The sequence below is a fragment of the Cyprinodon variegatus genome, unplaced genomic scaffold (genome assembly GCF_000732505.1).
Source record: "Cyprinodon variegatus isolate N-32 unplaced genomic scaffold, C_variegatus-1.0 Scaffold34, whole genome shotgun sequence".
NCBI lineage: Eukaryota > Metazoa > Chordata > Actinopteri > Cyprinodontiformes > Cyprinodontidae > Cyprinodon > Cyprinodon variegatus.
The window spans coordinates 958,767-978,846 of NW_015150487.1; the positions used below are offsets into that span (position 1 = coordinate 958,767).

The window sequence follows — 20,080 nt, forward strand, 5'->3', positions numbered from 1 at the left end:
CTGCAGAAACATTAAACAGTTGATATGTAATACCACATGCTTCTTATGCTTACATTCAGTCCTATACCTGTTTATTTGTGTTATGTTGTTTTCATTTCACTTTGTTGCTTAGTTTAGTATATACCTTTGGAAATTTTGTTTTTATAATAAATCAATAAATGACATTCTCACCATAAAACTTTGCCTCTCCTCGTAGATCTTTTTCAGGACAGCTTCTGCATTGGCTTCCATCATGTAGGCCATAGGTGAGAGAAACCTAGGACTTAAAGCTGCCTGACTGTATGGAGTCTGCATCAGGCCTTCGTGGAGTGAAAGTCCTACACCGGATTGGCTGAATATGTTAAACCCATTGAATACTGAAGCTGGAAACACTGGAGCACCAGAACTGCTGAGGATGGGGAATTGCTGTAGGGGCAGATGAGAAGTCGGACTTGGTCTGCTCAGTTGCTGGGTCCTAACCTCTCTCTGTACTTCTCTTCCTGAGATCCCGTTAAGAGTTGTATTTCTTCCCTTTGGCTCTGACAGCTGCTTAGGTAGAGAGAGGTCCAGTGGTTCATTCTGGGCAGACCACGGACTGCGGGGCTCTTTCTGTGGTGGAGAGGCATCAGGTGGACCACCTGTGACCTCCAGGCAGACAGGCGAATTAAAGCCTGAGGAGGGGACTCTTTTCCTGCCTCTAGGCGATGACATCCTTGGGGACAGGTGGCTCGGACTACCCTTATCCTGGCTGGACAGATACATGCGTGAGGACAGTGCATCGGGGCGGGGGGGAGGAGACGGCCTTGCCTCTAGAAGCTGCTGTGGGACCGATTGCCAGCGAGGATTTTGTAAAGGTGACCTGTTTTCAGAGAATCCATTGGTTGCTTCAGCTGGTTGGGTGTTTTCTGAGTGAAGAGCAGATCTGGAGAAGAACAAAGGCGGTGAGGATAGGTCTTTCCTTCGAAAACTCTCAGTGGCTTCTACTACGTCTCTGTTCATCTTACAGAGGCTGTGTTCATGCTGTAGGAGGACCGCCATATTTGGGAAGGGCTGCAAGCACCAGCGACACGTCATCCCAAATGTACCTCTCTGTACTTCACCTGATCTCACTTCTCTTCTCCTGTCTGGTGATACCTTTCTCTCAAACCCCCTTCCGTTGTGGATCACCCTCCTCTCCTCTACCTCTTCTTTGTCTCGCTCTATTTTTACATCTCTGTGAAGCATCTCCTGCAGCATCTGGTCAAACTTGGTCCCAGAGTGAAGATAAGGCAACAGTGATGTCCCTTTAACGATACTGCTTCTCAGAGGGAGATCCGGTAAACGATCCCACAGACTGGCTTGGTCAGATGTGCCAGGAAAGCTCTGATGGAAGTCCAGCAGGGTATGCTGGTGAGAATCTGTTTGCAAATGGCCCAGAGACCTGATACCTTCCTGATTTTGTAAAGCCAACAAGGAGCTGTGGTCATTGCTTGATCTACCCCCACCAGCAGAGGGAGATGTAGGAAGAGAGTTGTGGTAAGAGCTTTGGCTGTGTCCGTTATGGCCACTCCCCATGTTCCCTCCGACATGCCCTCCGCCACTGAGGCACTTTTTGCTGCTTAAATGAGAGCTGTAGGAGCCAGAGTGGGAAAAACGCTTCTTGCAGTTGGAGCACTCATACGGCTTCTCACCTAAACACAGAGGCCAAGATTTGAGATGAAAATACCTCCAGGGTGGGGTGTAATTTTTTTCCATAATTATTTTGTCCTGCAGTGAATCATGTAAAACCTAGTCCTATCAACACATCCATTTGGTTATAATTTCATACCGTATGATTCTGACAGTAAGTAAAGGTTAGCAGTTCAGTGGAAACAATGGCAAAATGAAGTGCGAGCAGAGCTGTTTTGATCTTATTTTATGTCTCACCACTGTGGATGCGAAGATGCTCTTTGAGGTGGTGTTTGTACTTGAATGCTTTCCCACACTCCAGACATTTGAACTTCCTTGTCTCCATGCTTTGGTCCAAACTGATGGCATTCTAGGAGAGCAGAAAGGTGTGATCAGGTTTAGACTCTAAAGGGAAACAATAATTATCCCAGTCTGTGGAAAGTTTCGAAATGCTTCACTGGTTTTGAAAGTTATAGACATGGTTTTTGTACGTGTGTGTGTCACCTTGTCCTGGATTTGATTGTGAAGTGCTAGGTGTTGCTCCATCTGGGACCTATGGTTGGCAGTGTATCCACAGAGTGGACAGACCATGTGGCCTCTCTCCCTCTCCTGGCAGTATTTGACATGGTCCCTCAAAGAGGCGCCTCGCCAATACATTCGTTGGCAAAACGGACAGGCTTGCTGGCTTCTGTTTTCATCTGCAGTCCAGAGAATTATAAACATGAAGATGAACAATTACAAATATGCATCATTTTATGTTTAAGGCATTTTCTAATATTGCATCGTTGTTCTGTGTGATTGACTTTTATCCAAAATGCACAGCCACCAATGGCACAGGTCTACAGCATAAAGCATGACTTCAGTGTGTGTGAAGCAAATATCTAATATTCTGGTTAAATCAGTGTCTTACAAGGATGAAAAACCAAAAGCAGTAATATCGATGATTCTGCCATCTCAAATTATGCGTCCAAATCTGTTCTGGTCACCAATTTTTACATGCAGATCTGCCGATTAGTTTCTTTCTTTCCATTTTATCATTTTATGTCTGGCTCAGTTGTTTTTTGAACTTCCTGTTTTATTTAGGTTCACTAATTTCTGTTTTCATTTCAGACTGCTTCACTTCCTCGGATTTCCCTTTAATCAGCCTTCCTGATACTGCTCACCTGTCTCTTGTTGCCAATTGCCTCACCTATTTAAACCTCTTTCTCTGCAGCCTTCTTTGCCAGCTCGTCTTTGTCATGTGTGTCAAACGTCCCAGTCTTTATTCTACCTTGCCTAGCAGTTAAGCTATATGCTCTCCTTGTTTTTTTGACCAGCCTTGCTTTATGAAATTTGCACCAGTAGCTCCACTCATTGTGCAGTAGCACATTAAATTTATTTATTTTTTTACTTAATTTCCCTGAGTTCAGTCCTGCATTTGAGTCTTCTTTGGTTGCCTCTTTGCCCTTTTGCTTTGAAAATTGTATTTATTTCTTAACATGTCCTCATAAAAACAATATCAATATTTCGAATATTTCAACTGTGTCAGGAGTTTTTTTAACTGTATCATGGGTTTTTTTGTTGCTTTTCTTGGCAATCGTCATTTCAGGATGTAAGACAAATAAAACTAGTTTGAATCAATGAGAAGTAGGGTATTACTCAAACATTGAATCCAGGTACATTACTAATTTGTCATGGTAGTGATACTAAAGAAAAAGGGTCGTTTGTGGAATTATGCTCTTGGTAATAATACGGTATATTTCTTGATTGTTTGCAGATTAACCTTCAAATATAGTCAAATTGTGGTGTGTGGCTTGCATATTTCCTCCTTATAAATCTTGATTCTTAAAAAGATACTTTCCTCGCTGAGATGAAAAAGGCAATTTTTCAAGTTCCTTAACATATTTTTATGCTTCTAATTATTTACCATTTTTCATCCACATGGTATATAACAAATACCAAATATTTTCCAGGGGTTGAAAAAGGTTAGTATCGGTGAAAGCCTAATTAGCAGTAGATGAAGTATTCTTAGATGCTTCAAAATGTTTGTTGTATAGTCTCTTATATAATTATAAATACTCAATGAATAAACCTCAGTGCATTTCATCTGATTATTATGTGGTAGACTCTGACAAAATAGTGAATAATTGTGAAGGGAAAGTAAAATACCTATAAGTATTTACTAGCTATACTATTTACATACTAGTTATACTAGTTTAAAGCGTTGGGGAATTTTTTCTTATCGGCTTTGCTCTGTTGAATTTTGCCCATTCCTCACGACAAGAAGGGTTCTCTATCAGACTGGATGGACAGCCATCATTTTCAAGTTTTATTACAGCTTCTGGTGTGCATGGACTTTGACTAGACCAATGTTTTTTTTATATAAACCATTCCATTGCAGCAATGGCTGTAGGAACCATCTAGGCCCTCAAGGGGCGCTGTCCTGCAGGGCTTTCTTTTTTCCTTTTGATTTCCATTAATTGCAGGGTAACAAACTTTTGTTGAATAACAATCATGTAAATCAGGTGTCTTAGAGCTGGGAAACCTTTAAAAGTTGCAGGACACCCATCCTTATAGGCTGAAGAAAAACACTTTGACATAATGTGATACTGCCATCGCACCATTTACCATGTAGTACGGTCAGGCCAATGCGCAGATAAAGATTTGTAGCTAACATCAGGTTTTGGGCATAAGGTAAAAAGCTCCAGTATGTTGTCTTATCCGATTAAAGCACTGTTTATTGCATGCTTGCTCCATCTTTTACATGACTTGGGGTAAATTACAAACAGGAATCCTCAATAGTTTTCTTTAAACCTGGGAATTCCTCTCCTCTTCCATTAGAATTAAGTTGTGTGGTCTGTCAGTTCAGGTAGACCACCATGCCTTGGTGGGTCTTCAGTTATGCTATTAATTTATTTTATTGTTTTTCAGATCAAATATTGAATAATTTTCTGTAACATTTGTTTGTGAACATTGATGCATACCTGAGTCCACCTTAAAATATATCTATAAACTATCAGGGGGATTGCTTGGGCTTGAGGTTGCATGACGCCTTCCCAGGGCAGCTGTTATCCAGATATTATAGCCTATTTAACTTGTGCCATTTGAAATATCAATGCAACGTTCATAAGCTGTATGTAACGCAATTTCGTTCTGTATGCACTCTGTGCATACAAAATGACAAATAAAGAAGTCTAAGTCTAAGTCTAATTTCCTTTTAAGGTTACTTTTTGCAGGCAACTTTGAAATTATTTTGACTTTATGTAGGGATTTCAGATTTAGAGGGTTAAATACACAGCCACAGATTTCCAGGTTGTATGAAAATATGTATAAAATCTAAGAAAAATCTAAAAAAGAAAATGGGCATTAATTTTCTTCAAAACTCAATATTGTTGTCAATGTCAAAATACACACAAGTCTGTTGCAGTAAAGTAACAAAATGTAAAAAAAACTATTACAGATTTAAAAACTTTTGCAATTTACTATATCAGCCAAAATCTAGCATTTATTTTAACCATTATCGATATTTTATACTTTCAATGTCACATACAGTAAAGCTATCATGCTCTGAACAACAAAAAAATTTCCTCTGAATTATAGAGAATTAGGAGATTTTATCTTGCTCATAGTTACACTAATAGTATGACCAGTGAAAAAAGGGTTTTGGTTTAAGGTTTTTATTCTCATTGGCAGGGGCTTTATTCACAGCATTATATTGGCCACAAAATCAGCCACAAAATAAGCATAATGCGTCCGTTAACCCATCAATGTGAGCAATAAGAAAGAGAACACATGCATCTTTGTGGTTAAGACAGCCAACAATTACTTAAGAAATTAATGATTAATTTTTATTGATGTTTTTGAGTTATTTATGCATTTATTAAAGAAAATAAAACAAAAAATTCTAAACCTTTACTTAGGCATTCAGATCCACTATTTTATTTAATGGAATTGTTTGACAAAGTTTAAAAAATATATACTTTTACCAAATAAATGTAGTTATTTGAAAATTATTAAAATGGTTGATAAATGTATGTAGAAAACACAAAAAGTTTTCTACAGAAAGAATAAATAAAACAGTGAAATTAAATTTGTGAAAAATGCTTAAATTATGTCAGAAAAGCAACCCGTTTAACTTGAAAGGGTCATTTAATCAAAATTTTAAATTAAGGGTGGGTACATACATTCAAGAAAAACAATAAAGATGTAAAATGTTTTATAATATCTCTAGGATTACTCTTACTAATTGCAAAATTGATTAAGAAAGTATCAAGATCCAGAAACCTGCAAAAAATAAAACTACTCTAAAACTGCAATATAATGTGTCCCTTTAAAATCTTGCTACGCAGAACACCATATTCACATTTGATTATATTATCCAAATATATTACTATTTAATAATGCTGTTAGGAAATCAACAATGGGGTAAAAAAAAAAAAGGAAAGTAAAAAAAACAGATCATATTGTTATTTTTAGATTTTAACCTCAAATTAGAGTTTAATCATTATTGCCAGAAACAGACAATAAATAAAAAGTTTTTTCCTCCTTTTGATGATAAACGATACCATGACTGACCACCCGTATCTGTACTATTGATGTCTAATATTGTACAGATGCATACAATCTGTTATAAATCCTAAATCGCTCACCTAATTTTTTATATTAAAATTCACTGAAGTTATTGAAAAAAAAACATTTATTCACAAGAATAAATTATTATTATTAAGTGATTCTCTTGCCCAAAGTAAACATTATAAAACTCCTTAGCTGATCGTCTTCATTCAGTCACCTTCTAAGTATTTTAAATCAAACTATCTATATGGCTTCCATGGAGAAATTGACAACCAGATGTTTTTAAGAAACCTTCTAAATTATGAAATTAAAAGGACAGCATGCAGATCCGTTAACACAGGTAATAGAATAAAAATATCCCTTATTAGGACAAGAAGCTCTTTTTAGCTTAACTGTCAACTGTCCTTCATATATTCCATGTTTAAAACCTAGCTAGTGCATCAAAATGATATTCTTGAATAATATGCTACAGATATGACTATAATAACATACAAGAATGTACCTCTGTCCTTCTTTCTCTTGCGTGCAAATACTGACAAAATGTCCTACATACAATATGCTGCAATACCAAATGGAAATATGAGATCTTTAATATGAAAGAGAAAAAATAGCTTAAAATTTGCTTGCATTTAAATTAATACATTTTCCTGCAATGATAAGATTTGTTGGTAAACCAGAAGCAATAGCCAACCTCCGTTTTCTCAGAATTACTTTAACACTTATGATAAGATAGATGCATTATCAGAAGTGCAACTGGATGCCTTTAACACTTTAATAAGTAAAAACTGATCTGAAGTTTTCTATGTCAAAGTTAGCATCATGCAGGTTTGTCTGATAACTTACCTGCTGATTCAGGTGAGCAGTGCTGTGCTCCCGGCGACCAGATGGCAGGAGGGAGCTCATCGTGTCTGCTGCTCTGACGGTAAACAGCCGAGGAGTTTACCGAATCCCTCCTCAGCTGAGACACAAACTCATAATGGGGTAGATCTTCAAAATGATTCTGGGAGTCTGAGTTCTTACCTGCCAGAGAAAAAGAAAATACATTGCTTAATGTGACTGCTACCATTGTGTTAAAAGTCAACCCGCTGGTTTTTAGCCTTTGAAGTAGAAGTTCTTGATAAAAGGAAACGGAAAATGGTTTGAAAAAATATTTTTCTTTTAAATCAAACTAAAACATAAACCTTTGCATATTTTGTCGCCTTTTATCAGAAATCTCTGGGTACTTTAGATAGTTAATCAACGTAATGGTTTTGCTTTATTTTGTAATTAGCAAATAGAAACTAAACGTCTGACATGCATCATTGTGCACAGTCCCTCTTAAACCTGGTGTCTCCAGATAAAGTCCTGTGCAATTAATTTACTGTTGCATTGGAAAACTAAACTAAAATCTGAAGAATAACATGTATTTATTTTCAATACTTTACAGAACCATATATGCTCTTATTACTGATCCAAGTCTCCAGGATTAGTCAGATTTTTACCTCTAGAGACTGAACTTTTTAACAAATCTTCTTTGAAAAGTTCCGTCAGATACATTATTTAAAAAATACATGTTCAATTCTTCTTTCATATTGTCAATTGAAATGATATAGTTAGTTTGACATGGGCTTATTAGGGCTGGACAATATGGCCAAAATGCATTTTATGACATCTTTTTATATTTTTAGTCGATAAAGTGTATTTCAATATCTATAAAAACAAAATAAAAGCTTAAGAAAAACTGCCAACTATCCCTACAACAAAACTCTGTAAAACAACTTTTGACAATCATGTTGAGCTGTATATAAAACTCTTCCAATAGACACCGTAGAAATATTTGTTTTGAGTAACAAAAAGCAAAAACTAGAAATAACTCTTAAAAGCTGTAATCATAGACTGTAATGTGTATTAAAACTCACTGTTATTAAGTAAAATCTAATTATGATAGATATTGTTAATGAAGTATCATCCACTCCCTAGGCCATATTAACACTAGAATATGAGCTATATCTGGATTGAACCATTCCAGCCCATATTGTTTATTGTCCCGCTGAATGTTGAACCTCAACATTTTAATCAGCTCTGACCAGAATCCCTGTACCTCCTAAAGAAAACATCCCCACCGCATGATGCTTCCACTACCAAACGCTAGGCTTTTACAGAGCTGGACGCAATTTACTGATTAATCTAGATTATTTAGACAAAGGCAGTTTTTCTCAGTGGATATAATGGGGGTTTAGGAGAGTGGATTCAAATGCATGTGATAGTTCTATGATTTTGATCAGTAAAAAGACTTTGAACAGTATGAATTCTGCAATTAGGTGGTATTTTGTATTACATAAAAAAATCAAATATTTGGAACCTTGTGACGGTTCTATTTCTTATTTGAGGATTTTAAAGTTAGCTTTTTTGTCGTTGATTAACTCTGACTGATCTTTGAGTGCTCTTGTGGTAAACTATTGTATTCTTAAGAGCTTTCGCTCAGTTTTTGCGGGCCTATACTCGCTGTGCTCATGCATTTTTTTAACACAACAGTTTTAAGCGTGTGAAGACGGAGTGAGGATAAACCAAAAAATGGCACTGTGCATGGGATTCTATTGGGATTGAATTGTTTACATGAGTTAGAAAGATCTAATAATAAATTCATGAAGCTTATTGGCCAAATATGAAGACAGATTCAAGGAATTTCTTCTCATTTGTACCCTTGAGCGCAATGACAGGCGGGCAAAGAATCAAAGCCACTGATGTTTGTGGAGAAGCAAGAGCTCCTATCATGGATCCAGCCAATCAGCTCTCTCTCTCTCTTCTGACTTTGAGGAAGATTTTTCAAATGTTTGCAGATGTTGGCATATTTCGGGCCATTTTTTTATGTGGCTAGTGAAGAGTCTGTGTGGCTGAGTGTTGTAAAAACTCAGCTTTGCCTTCATCGGGCAGGGCCAAATCACACAAGGCGAGGGAGCTAAGTGATTGTTAGTAGGCAAGCGGAGTGAGAGGCTTTGATCTTCACTAAATAAAAGAGAAAGCCTCACGTTGCGCAGTGCTGATTTCAGTACCGTAACGTCACCTCTTTGATGCATGGAAATATGGTGACTTTGTGTGGGATGAGTTCTTTTGTCATGCTTTCAGAAAGAAGCCTTTTCAAAGAGAACTGTGAAAAAAGCAACAGCTCATAGGGAAGGCATGGTTTCATAAGGAGTTGATATGAAGGTGAGAACAGCCCTTTGTTGCATCAGAAAAAAAAAACACTAACTTGTTTACCCATACAGTAGTTATTTTTGCTACAGTTTAAGACTTACAGTACATCCTCAGTGGTTCCTGCTCCCTCTCTACTTCTGTGGACGCGTGCGTGTCGTCCTCCTCAGCCGGAGCCTCTGACTCCACCTGGCCCCAGCAGATCCTGATTCCAGGGCTGAGGCCCGGTGGTCGCGTAAAGTGGACAGGGCTGCCGGGCTCCTCCGCCACCTCGCTGGGTGTCAGGCTCGTCTTGTCTGGGCTCTCGTGGCAATCCTGGGGCTCCAGGCTCCACAACCCCACCTCATCGTCTTCCTCAGATCCCAGAGCGCTGACCTGCTCAGTATCCACTGTGAAGAAATAAGGTAGAAATCTGAGAAGATGAGACACAATTATTAAACTGATCTGTCTGAACTGGAAAAGTATTTTTTTTTTATATATATGTTTGTCTTTTATTCAGTCTGGAATAAAAATGTAAGTTTGCTAAAATTTACCAAAAACAGCTGCATTTACTTCTGCACAGAGTTTTTATTATTAAATATAACTTTGCATGTATACATTTTTCAAGTTACATCCAAAGTCAAAAAATAAAAACACACAGAAGGAAGTGTTGCCAAATAGGGAAAAACATGGATAAAAACAGATATCCAAACCTGATCCAGATTGTTGAAATAATCTTGAGATCATCTGAATTACGTTCTGTTTTTGTATTTAATTGCATCATAAAGTTGTATAACACAGACAGAGAAAATATCAACTTAGCAATTTTCAATACTAAAAATAAGTCAAATATTATTGTATTACATTTACAAAACAAGTTATTTATAAATAGGCAGATTTCTTTTTGCCTCGAATTAAATACTTTACCTGATCAACCTCAGATACATAGCTTGTTTCATTTGCAGTTTAAATTACTATAATCAAGATTCTTCTCATTTACAGAAATTTTAAAAATACACCTTTCCAGATATTTTATAACCCTTCCAAACTGAAAAAAACCCAAAACACATTTAATCTAGATTTCCATTATAGTAAGTATACAAACTCCTGCCTATAGATCAAGAATGTTTTTGTTTTTGGAAAAATTCCTTCTTTTATGGCATTAAAGTTGGAGGAGATTAGCTGCTGAAAATGTTAGAAGACATACATCTGTTCAAATTGTATAGATAAGGACTATCTATACTATGGGGAACAGTATAGCTGTGTCTTAATGATTCCCCAGGCATGCTCTTCTGCAGTAAGAAAAAAACATTAGACGCTGCAATCTAAGGAGCTTCTCTCCACCAGTCCCCACTCAGGCTGCAGCGAAGAGACGCTTTCGTTTTTCCCACGGAAGAGACAATAAATGACAATCACAAACACATGCTTTCAGCCTCTATCCCCAAATGCTGATTCTTATTCTCTTCCCTTTTAAGAAGACTCGTTTTCCTCTCTGATGAATGATATCTAATTACAACACAGTAAAATAAAAAAAATAAAAAACGGTTTAAGAGCAAAAACTGATTCTTTGAAGAGACTTAGAATTTATGTACTTAAAAAAGTCTGAAAAATGACATGTTTTCAATTTATTTTCTAAACCCACCTTCTTACTTTTTACCCCTGAATCATAACAACATAAATAACGTTACATTTTTATATATATATTTTTGAGGCAACTGCATACTAACCTTTGGGGGGGGACACACGCAAATTTATGATAAATTTGCTTTTAACTCTTCCTGTAAAGACTCGCAGCTCAGTGTTACAAAAGTAAACCTGTCTGCAAAACAAAAGACGCTCTCACCGGCTTAACATACAGATGAAGGAGTCACTCACACACTCGGCATGTACAGTCAGTCCGATACTGAAAGAGCAACAGGGGTCCCGCTGCCACAGAGGGGGCGGCCCACAATCACAAACACTAAAAAACACTCTGTAGTCAGCATGTGCAATTATTTCCTCTGATTAGCCAATCTAAAAAAATTAACTCCTACATGTGTTTCAGTTTGTATCAGCTAAGCCCCCATTAAACACCACTCTTGCAAGGTTCTGATTCAGACAGGGCTACTGAGCCAAAGGCGCTCCGCCGAGACGCTAACGTAGGAAAGAATCACTGTTTTCTAAGAGGGTTGAAATTGTTTTTTATGGTGATGTTGATCTGTTAAACCCTGAAGGAAGAGTCCTGGGATAATAGGAGAGAGTAAGAAGGAAATCTGTTGCTAATTAGCATCAAATTGGCTTTAATTTTCTCTTTCATGACATTAAATGACACTGAGTCTGCATGGGTTGTCATTAAATGGCACAAAGCTGGGATGGCTTTCATTATCTAGTACACTGATTTATTTGTAGAGCAACTACATCCTTCATTTAAGCTTTGGACCATAGGATAAAACAGCTGTAGGTTTAACCTTTACCATGATAAAACTGATGTTATTTACTGTTAATGTTATAAATGAAATCAATCACATAGTGCATGATTTTTTGATTTTGCCCCAGGGAGAATCAAACCAAACATATCTCCACCAGCAAAGAGCATCAAGAAATGATGTACCTTATGGTGAATAACTGTACAATAATGATTTTGTTCATACAGAGGAACACAAAATAAATTCCCTACAGTCTCATGCAGCTAGCGGCAAAAGTTAACTAATTTGACATCTGGCTGCACATCTGCACTTACTTCGACTTGTGTAGCCAAAGCTAATTTTCAATGCTTTTCCCTAATTGGCATTTTGGTTAGATAAATGAAAATAAAAAAAAAATTATAATAAAAAATTCCAGAGAATAAAAAAAAAACCCCCACCATACCTCAAATAACGTTTATTAAATAATGGCAATATTCTATGATTTCAGATCTTTCCTACTGAAATAAGGATCAACTCATAGGCAGTTTTTCCCTAAAGTATTAAAAAGCCTGCTTGTCCAACTTTTAATTCCTGCTGAATGTTCTATAAGTGTTGAACCAGCAGCTCTAAGGCGTATTAAAAGGTCAGGGCGCGCCCAAACATCCTGACCATGAAGCATTTTAGAATCAGGAACAAATTTAATCATTCAGAGACATTTTCAAGGGTCATTATGGTGTGATCTAACAGGCTTTCTATCCAAGAAGGTCTAATTGTGTCTCATCAGCACCACTGCAGTTTTCATGTTGCAGCTTTTTCAAAAAAGGCTGGAATGTCTGTTTAACATGTCACCAGCTTCTCATATTTCTTGACCAATAATTAAAGCAGCAAAATATCTGCATATACTGGACAGAACATAGGAAAAATAATATTGGCTTTATGCAGTCTGACAAGTGTATTTCTACTGGTTCAATAAGGCAAACAAAATGAGACAAATAAGGCTTCTAAGCCTTCAGAGTAAAAATGGAAATAGTTTACACTGCAAGCTGAAGCTGAAGGCTAATTGAAATAATGTACAGTAAGCACTGTAATGTAAAAAAAAAAAAACACATGGAGTGAGTGCAGGGTACATTTAGTGTTTTGGATGCAGTCTGTGGTTTTAATGTATTAATTAAAATATATATATATATTATAAAAGGCAATAGCAAAATTTCATTAAGTAAAAATGAAAAAAAAAAACCACTAATGTTGGAAAAAACTGTAAATCATATCTGAGTCTTATGTTTACATCTGATCACCATGTTTACATTTTATCACTGCTGCACCTTAGAAATGGAAATGTCTTCAGAGCTGTACAAAATGAAATTTCGCTTTGTATACACTCTGTTTGTACAAAATGACAATAAAGTTTGTCTAAGTGTAAGTTTGTTTACCGCTGTGTGCAGAAACACTGCTGGGTGCACTTTGCATTATGACCTGCAGAGAGAAATGATAATAATTTTTAAATTATCATAAAAGATTTGCCAATTGTTTTAAATGGTTTCAAAGGTCATAATATAAACCTCTAAACTCATCTGTCTCCAGGATATAATAATTAGACAAGGTTTCATGTAGGGCTAATTGATTAATCTGGCGATTATTTATTTGATTAATCGATTAATAATCTGATAACGGTTCCTTGAAGAAGATGTTTTTATGAAATTAAATCAGATGAAAGTCAAACTTTTCCACTTGAAAAGTTTTTTATATAATTATTGCTCTAAGTGGGTCGCTCTGTCAGCTAAAGGCATTTTTTACACTCTCTTTATTCCAGTTCATGACTAAAATTAGTTGATGATTATTTAAATAATGGATTAATCACAATTATTCCAATTAATAGTTTTAGCCCTAGTTTCATGCCTAAAATAGCTTAATAACTTTTATTTTCTCAACAGCGTCATCACAGCAGAGAGACTGGACCAGGACCAATAAGCAAAATAAATATATACCGCACTTTGTCACTTCAAATAGCATATTTTATCGCTAATTCAAAATTATATACAGCATTATCTTTACTCTTAAAATACAGCGTACATATTCACCGCAATGACTGTTCTGGCTTCAGACTAAATTTAGTTTCTGAACTTCTGAACAAAGGGGGATTGCAAAATATGCTGAGTTTTGTTACAAACTCTTAACACATACATTTTATTTACAAGTACTGATGGACTCCTTTAAAGTGTTCCAAACAATAAAATCCGTTCTAATGATGTGGTAGATGTGTCTTTTTCGTTGGAATTACTGTCATCTGATGAAAAACAAAAAATACGTAAATGCTACATTTTAAAAATCCAAATGTGATACGTTTTGACTTATTTATTAGTATTGTTTTAAACAGGTTATCTCACTGAGACATTAAGCGTCTCAGGACAAAATTAGAAAAGTATAGTAAGTAAAATAAGTAACCGATTAATGTTGCTCTCTTTTCTCTTATTGCAATAGCTTCATAACAGGAAACTAATCTTTGCTTTTTTCAGCAAATATTACCCTAACCATGATAATAATGATAAAAGCATTTAATATGCACACGATATTCATATCCTTTAATACCCAGCTGAGTCTTAAAGCAGAGATCTTGGATTGCCTGCAATAGCAGAGCTGTTTGCAAATGTGCAGAGTGGGGTTAGGGGTGATGGACCTGCACTGTGTGAGCGAGTGTCAAGACAGTCTAACTTTTTGGAATCCAGTGCAGTAGAAAATGGCACGCTGGAGTTGTGCTTGCAAAGTAATGTGTGTGGGAAGCTCATGAGTCATATGCAGACAGTAATAACTGTAGTGTGCTGCATCATGCTTGACAATGTCAATCGACTTCTGGGGGCTGTTTCTGATCGTTTGACAACAACAGTACCTTCAGATCTAACACTTTATATATACTTTCTGCTGCCTTTCCTCTTGTGTCCAAAAAAAACAAAATAATGTTTTATGATAAAACCATGCCAATAGAGAGATGTCTAATTATAGCAGTAAATTGGCAAGTTTGGGGTTAGGATTATGTGCTGTTCAATGCTGTTATGTAATTGTGTTTGATCAGCATTGAGTGTAATCTGAAAATCTGTTTAGCGAAGTGCTTCTCTTATTATTTACATATCTGAGTCAGAGTTCCAAAAACAGAGGTGACCAAACCAGAAATAGCGTCATATGTGTGGGTCAAACAAAGAACAGCTGCACAACTTGGTAAAATATATGGAAAAAAGGAGAAAACTTTATTTATTTTTATTTTGAAAGTGCAAATCCAGATTGGGTGCTGGCCTAATTTGGCTGTGTTTATGCACCAGAGGGCATCTGACTGAACGCCAATATGGTGGGCTGCAGTTTATTTTACGATGCACACATGTGATTCAGTATTGGTGCAGTAATTATGCGGCTACATGGTAAAAGCAGGCAATAATTACCTTTGAATGACCTTGTTTGTTTCTTTTGGTTTTAAATGGCAACAAACAAGTCCGGGCCCTGGCTTACCACACGCTGCAACTGCTCCCGTTCTGCCCATTGTTTTAACAAATAACAAAATATGCAACATGAGTGATGGAATAAAGCCTATGCAGCCTTAAGGACTGAAGTAAGGGTATTTATAATCTTGAAACCGGATGGAAGAAACTGATTGTAATTGACTACAAATGTAAAGACATCTAAGGCAAAAAAGATCAGTTTAAAAGCAAACAGATATCAATTTAATAAACAAATAAATAGTGGTGCATTCAAGGCACGAATCTACAATTGTGGATGAATTAGGACTTCTGTATAAGATCTTTCAAGGCTTTCACAATAGATCAATGAATTAATAACATTACTTCTATAATTACTTTGAAAGTTTTTAGTATCAAATCATAATTCCAGTTTTCATAACTAATTTAGTGAAAGAAAGATTCAAAATGGTAACTTAATTACTATTTTAGAAAATTACATGTGTAAATGAATTTAACAGGACATGACATACTGTAAAGCAAACACATGACTAGATGTAAAAATAAATACAAATTCATTATTATTTTAATGTAGCTGGTGTTTGTTTTTTCTATTTATATATAAATATATATATATATAAATATATATTATAATTGCATGGAAATTAGATTGCATTAAAATCAATTAATATCTATTTAAACATATTCTGATTGAAGTTGAGGTACATTTTACCGGTGATGATTTCACAACTTTCAGCACAGACACAAAGCTATTTCAAACTCAGTAAATAACCACATGGGGGTCACAGACACCCACATGCTAAACAGAATGACAGAGCAGGAAGATGAGCGTATAAATAATTTTTTTTTTTTTTACAGTACCTATGCGAGTGGTTCAGAGATGAGATATGTCCACATTCATTCCTGTTGTCAACGATCATTTCCCTTTTCAGCCACGGAAGAAATCAAACATGCCATTTAAGAAATTCTGATGGTGGCAGCAGCTCTCCTACTCATACCTGCTCTGTGACTTTTCATACAATGACTCAAGGAAGGACCGCAACTGAGAGCAAACACCTCCCACCTGATCATCTCAGCAGCAGGAGGTGATGGCGCCTTTTGATTTTGGCACCTTGGGCAGCTCTGCTTTGGTCTTTACCTGCTTTCACAGGAAGAGTGAAAAAAGACACATGAGGCAGATGCACCAGTCATGTTTATTCATTATTGTGGGCCACGAGTACTGGCTCAAAAATCACAATTAAGGTCCTTAAAATCAGGTGCAGTGAAATTTACAAATTGGAAAAAAAGCAATAAGAGCTTTCAGAAAATTTTTTCTGCCTTTTTGCACAATATTCTAGTGTTTTTTTTAAACTTATGCTGTGTTTCTATGCTGTGTTTCAATAAAGAAAGTGGATATTTATCATATCAAGGTTGGGGAAAAAAAAAGATATACCGTATATGAAAACGCCCAGCCAGTACACCCAAACACACATTGGTTTTTCAGACGGCTTTGGTGGGAGTCTGAAAGTGTGATGGAGACAATCAAGGTTATTTTAGAGAGGAGGAGGATGCTAAAATGTGATGCACAATACAATTTTGAGACTCTAAATTCATACTACTCATTTCATACAAATATTTTGGGGGAAAGGGATTGAAGAGAGTTGTTTCGAACTTAAAAAAATGCAAAGTGAAATAAAAACAGAGCAGCAGAAGAATGAGGCAAAACAGACACAAATCAAGAGTAACAAACAGAGCCCGACGCAAAAAATCCAACTGATATCAAACTGTGAAACGCATGGTGCATTAAGGGAAATTCCCTCAACACAAACACACACAGAGATGTGAAGAAAAACAAACAAACATGATGTGCTGGCAAAATGAGGAGCTGGGTCGGCATGTTGCTGCACAGTGTCATCAAACACAAGTAGTTTCTGTGCTAGCACGGAAAGCTGTAGGAGAATCTGCTCTAGTGTGCAATCTTACAGCAGAAGAAGAAGAAGTCACATCTCTACGCTTTTAGATGTCCCTCTCATTAAGAGGCACCCCTGGTTCAGAGCGTTTCGACGAACACCAGAGACACTGACATCTGTACCCTCAACTAAAGAAATAAACTGATTAAAGCTATATGATGACATCAGAGCAAAAAACGATTTGCACATCGAGCAGTCATTTTTAAACTGCGAGAGCAAAGTTGGCGATACTGAAACTATTTTGTTCCTTTGTTCGGCTCATATTTAAGAGACCTGTTCAATAAGGGCCTTTGTGACACAAATTACAACCCATTTCCTCATTTCATTAGCATCACAGCCACCGACCCACTCATACACCAAATAGCTCTGTCAACAATTAATGCTTTTATCGGCAGCTTTTCTTGATGTTAGTTTCATTTTTCACGTATGAATCGTTTCATGAAGACGCTCATCGATTAACGAATGCTGCCCCCGAAGAAGGCAGCAGCGTTGAAGGGCAGAGGCATTTGAAAAAAAAAAAAGAATCAGTTGGTATCTGCTCTACTGATCTGGTGCTTTCTATCTTCATGTCATACTGCACTGAACAGTGAACCACACATAAGCTTCGTAGAAAGCTGCCCTGATGCGACTTCAAAAGGCTAACAGATTAAAAAACTAACAGCAAAACAAGCTGAAAGAGTACAGTAAAAACCACCACTTATACAGTTAGAAGGGAGCTCAGACTTACTGCACAGTCTTCTTCTACCAGGAGAGGCCTATCTTCCTTATGGTGACACTACGATCAGAGCAGTTTGTCTGCTCTGGTTACCGGTAACCATCCTCATATTAAACCAATGACTGTAAAATAAATGTCTTTTTTTTTTTTTGTCTTAAGAGTCTGATCTCCTCCTACCGACTTTACTCAAGCATACTGATTTTCTTTGCTTCTCTAGGCTATGACAAAGGCAAATAATGAATGTACCTTTTAAATCATCACGCAACTACATTTTAACACATTAAAAATGTTCTTTTAAGCATGTTTTTGCACAACAATCTGATCAGTCATTGTTCTTTTATATATATAAACTGAAGACAGGAAGAAGAATAATGCTGAGAATGGACAAAGACAGGAAAAGGTCTGAGTACCTCGTGGTGTAGACCTGTAATCATACCGCAAAGGTGCTATGGTGAATCACTAAGCGGACTGAAACTCTCTGGGAGATTTAACACTATATATTTCTCACCCATTTTATCTTTTTTTTTTTTTTTTTCTAGGTTGTGGTGACTCAACTGTTGAAGTTCATATTTTTTTCTTTGGTTGCAATAACGTTAAAGCGTAGACCGACAATAATCTCCAAGTAGTTTCAAAAGAATTGTGTAATAATTGAACCGTTTAGTGCTTTATTTAACTGACTTGGTAAGGTTAAAGTTTCTTAACTGTTGGATTTTAAATGATGATGAAATTAAAAAGAAAGACTTTTGAGATGTTGAAATGTTTTTATCAGTGGCTTCTTCACAGCGGTGCTTTGTGTCACCCGGGTTAAGCTACTAAAGCAGGGTAACTACGGACTCAGCTGGAGCTAACATAGATGTTACATCTGGCCATGTAGTTTTTATAATTATCAACTTGCATTTGGGAATGCGACTATCAATTTTTCTCTGCAAAAAGGAGACAAGGTGTGTGAGGAGAGGTGTGCAAAAAGCCTCTGTGGTTGTCAGTCTTCTTCCTCTAGAGGTTTCCTGTGTGCTGCTGCCTACATGTTTTCTGGTGTGTTTACCTGTCCTGTCCACCACCATACTGACATTTAAAACAAACATGTTACCTTGATTTAAATGGAACTTCAAAGCCCATCCATGTGGGTTGCTGAATTCATGTCACTTCTGAACGTCTGTGACTTATGTGGCTAAAGGAAGCTTAGCTTTCTGCTGCCTTCTACCTTCCTCGCAAAAGTACTCACCTCCTGTGAACTTGTTTAACATTTTGCCTCATTGCAAGCACCAACCTTGATGATATTTATCTATTTAAACGTAAAAGGTCAATATGCTTCCCTTAACATTGCCGTGTCTGTGAATTGTCAGCTCCCTTTTTCCTGATACCCCTAAATAAAAGCAAGTGCAACCAACTACTTTAAGAAGACATCTTATCAGTAAATATTTTCCACTGTTTTATTTCAATCTCAGTGTCAATCTAGATCTACTTTAAATGCCTCAGTAAACAAAACAAAACAAAACAAAACAAAACACGAAGACCAAGAAACATACAGTACAGGCCAAGAATTAAGCTGTGGAGAAATTTAACAAAGCTTTTGGTTATAGAAAATATCTAACCACATCTCAGACTCCATAAGGAAAAGCTAAACTGACGGGTGAGGTACTAAAAACATTAATCAGAGAAGCAGCTAAAAGGCTTAAAGAGATGCAAAAATCAGCTTGGTGGACAGAAAATGTAACTAAGACCACTATCAGGGACTGTGCATGCAGCAATTATCCTTACAAACTGGATACCATTTTTCACTTTTGCCTGAAACATCGACTTTACATGACAATGTTTTTTTTTTTGCTGTTTCCATGCACAACAGAGGCCGAATGAAGCCCTAAAATTGGTGTGATTTTTCTGCCAGGCCACTAGTGAGCGATGTGTTCTCCAACACTTCTTGCTTAAGAAGCCAGAATATGGGTCACAGAAGGGCAAGGCCTCAAATATCCAGAGACCGATGAAGAGTGTCACTTCAGGTGACTATGATTTATAAAACCACCACTGTGGTTTTTTTAAACTAGTTGGCATTTGTTATGCTTTGCTTGTACGCAACAATGCAGTCATAATGCGGATATGCCAAATCTTCCCCAAACAGGAATACTCTGTTATTCTTGTTAACATGACAACAGAGACCACAATGTTTTTTGAATATTTCCACCCTAGAACCTATTTGTTACTTGTGTAATTGTTAGAGAAAAGCTGTGCAATCAGGGTGTACACAAA

The 20,080-nt window shown here is 36.7% G+C and overlaps 1 protein-coding gene across 1 annotated transcript in view; it reads right to left on the reverse strand.

Moving 5' to 3' along the window:
- LOC107102790 (zinc finger E-box-binding homeobox 2-like) overlaps nt 1–20,080 on the reverse strand; it is a 42,815-nt gene that overhangs the window by 4,380 nt on the left and 18,355 nt on the right. The window contains exons 2-6 of the mRNA XM_015402225.1: nt 9,453–9,737; nt 7,021–7,197; nt 2,131–2,324; nt 1,885–1,996; nt 172–1,649 (exon numbers count right to left, since the gene is read on the reverse strand). Of these exons, the coding sequence (XP_015257711.1) occupies nt 172–1,649; nt 1,885–1,996; nt 2,131–2,324; nt 7,021–7,197; nt 9,453–9,737 (2,246 nt within the window). The remainder of the gene's footprint in view (nt 1–171; nt 1,650–1,884; nt 1,997–2,130; nt 2,325–7,020; nt 7,198–9,452; nt 9,738–20,080) is intronic.